We start from the raw sequence: 1,742 nt of genomic DNA, 5'->3' as shown, positions 1-1,742 counted from the left end.
AATACTACGAGGCTGGAAACCACTGGTGCAAAAACTGTAACGTCACTTCGGGATCTATGTTCGACTTTTACACGCACCTTCACAGCAAGACGCACCGGAAGGTCGGTTCGTCCACTTCCATGTTCATGTATTGTTTTCTATATGTATTACTGGTGAAGTTACTAATCTGCTAAACAGTCCTTATTCTTCTTCTCATGGTCTCATGGTGTCGCCTCTCCTGTGGCTCTACAGGTTTATGTGCATGTCAACGGTCTGCAGAGGCTAGAATTATTCAAATGTTTCAGAATAAATATTTATACAAACTTGGACAGATTTGAACAAAAGATAAAATCAGTAGAAAAATATAATTGGAAAATACCTGAAATGAATAAGCACATTTTGTGTCAACGATCATAAAAGATATCCGATATATATTCCTTAAAAATATGAATGAAACATCCCAAATGTTTGAACATGAAGCAGACTCTGTGTGTTTGATACCCTCACCTGTGCAGCCCTGCAGGTGTAACCCCGTCTCTCTGCCCTCAGACTCTGGACCCGTACGACCGGCCCTGGTCCTGCACCGGCACCACCGGCACCAGCAAGAGCCTCCTGACAGAGGAGAAGCTCACCAAGCCCGCTAAAGGTACCCCCCACCCCTCACCACATTAAACCTCGCTGCTCTCCTCCCATGATGCCGCTGGTGAGCCGCTGAATGTTGTTAGCGTCTCTTGTCTCCAGGTGGATCGGCTGCTCTTTGTCTCTTTATGAAAACTGTCTCCGGGACTCGTCTCCACAGAGGACTCCGACACTCTGATGTCCCGTTTTTCTGTGTTCTGTGAATGTAACGCACCTGTCTTCTTTCACATATTTAATATTTAATATAAACCTCATGACCAGATGTCCCCTCTCTGACAGGCTCTGCTGCGGGGGCGTGGCCAGGTAAACATGATTGACAGGTTACTGCTCTGTGCCGTTTGTTAAACAGTGTGTGTGTGTGTGTGTGTGTTTGTTTCAGGCTCTGAGTTCCTGCTGCCCGTCAGAGGCTTCTTCTGTCTGCTCTGCAAAACCTTCTATGGAGACTCAATCTGTGCCGAGGAGCACGTTACCAAGCACGCCCACAACGAGAAGTACAAGGTGCGTTACAACAGGAAGTACAGGGTGTGTTCACAACAGGAAGTACAGGGTGCGTTACAACAGGAAGTACAGGGAAGTACAGGGTGTGTTACAACAGGAAGTACAGGGTGCGTTACAACAGGAAGTACAGGGTGCGTTACAACAGGAAGTACAGGGAAGTACAGGGTGTGTTACAACAGGAAGTACAGGGTGCGTTACAACAGGAAGTACAGGGAAGTACAGGGTGTGTTACAACAGGAAGTACAGGGTGCGTTACAACAGGAAGTACAGGGAAGTACAGGGTGCGTTACAACAGGAAGTACAGGGTGTGTTCGCAACAGAAAGTACAGGGTGCGTTACAACAGAAAGTACAGGGAGTGTTCACAACAGGAAGTACAGGGTGCGTTACAACAGGAAGTACAGGGAAGTACAGGGTGTGTTACAACAGGAAGTACAGGGTGCGTTACAACAGGAAGTACAGGGAAGTACAGGGTGTGTTACAACAGGAAGTACAGGGTGCGTTACAACAGGAAGTACAGGGTGCGTTACAACAGGAAGTACAGGGTGCGTTACAACAGGAAGTACAGGGTGCGTTACAACAGGAAGTACAGGGTGCGTTACAACAGGAAGTACAGGGTGCGTTACAA

The 1,742-nt window shown here is 47.4% G+C and overlaps 1 protein-coding gene across 3 annotated transcripts; it reads left to right on the top strand.

Moving 5' to 3' along the window:
- Positions 1 to 6: 6 nt before the first annotated feature.
- On the top strand, positions 7 to 1,109 carry LOC104954309 (zinc finger protein 318-like). 3 transcript variants are annotated; one of them, XM_010781400.1, is made up of 4 exons: positions 7 to 101; positions 529 to 625; positions 721 to 823; positions 998 to 1,109. In XM_010781400.1, the coding sequence occupies exons 1-3, from the start codon at positions 57 to 59 to the stop codon at positions 819 to 821; spliced, it is 243 nt and encodes an 80-aa protein (XP_010779702.1). In that variant the 5' UTR covers positions 7 to 56; the 3' UTR covers positions 822 to 823; positions 998 to 1,109. The 3 variants fall into 3 exon arrangements, with proteins under 3 accessions (XP_010779702.1, XP_010779701.1, XP_010779703.1); XM_010781399.1 differs by having other exon boundaries at positions 721 to 1,109; XM_010781401.1 differs by having other exon boundaries at positions 705 to 1,109.
- The last annotated feature ends 633 nt before the right edge of the window (positions 1,110 to 1,742 follow it).

The sequence above is a fragment of the Notothenia coriiceps genome, unplaced genomic scaffold, assembly GCF_000735185.1.
Source record: "Notothenia coriiceps isolate Sejong01 unplaced genomic scaffold, NC01 NC01_scaffold00023213, whole genome shotgun sequence".
NCBI lineage: Eukaryota > Metazoa > Chordata > Actinopteri > Perciformes > Nototheniidae > Notothenia > Notothenia coriiceps.
The sequence above is the reverse complement of the archived record's forward strand: the minus strand, read 5'-3'. Positions and strand labels throughout refer to the sequence as shown.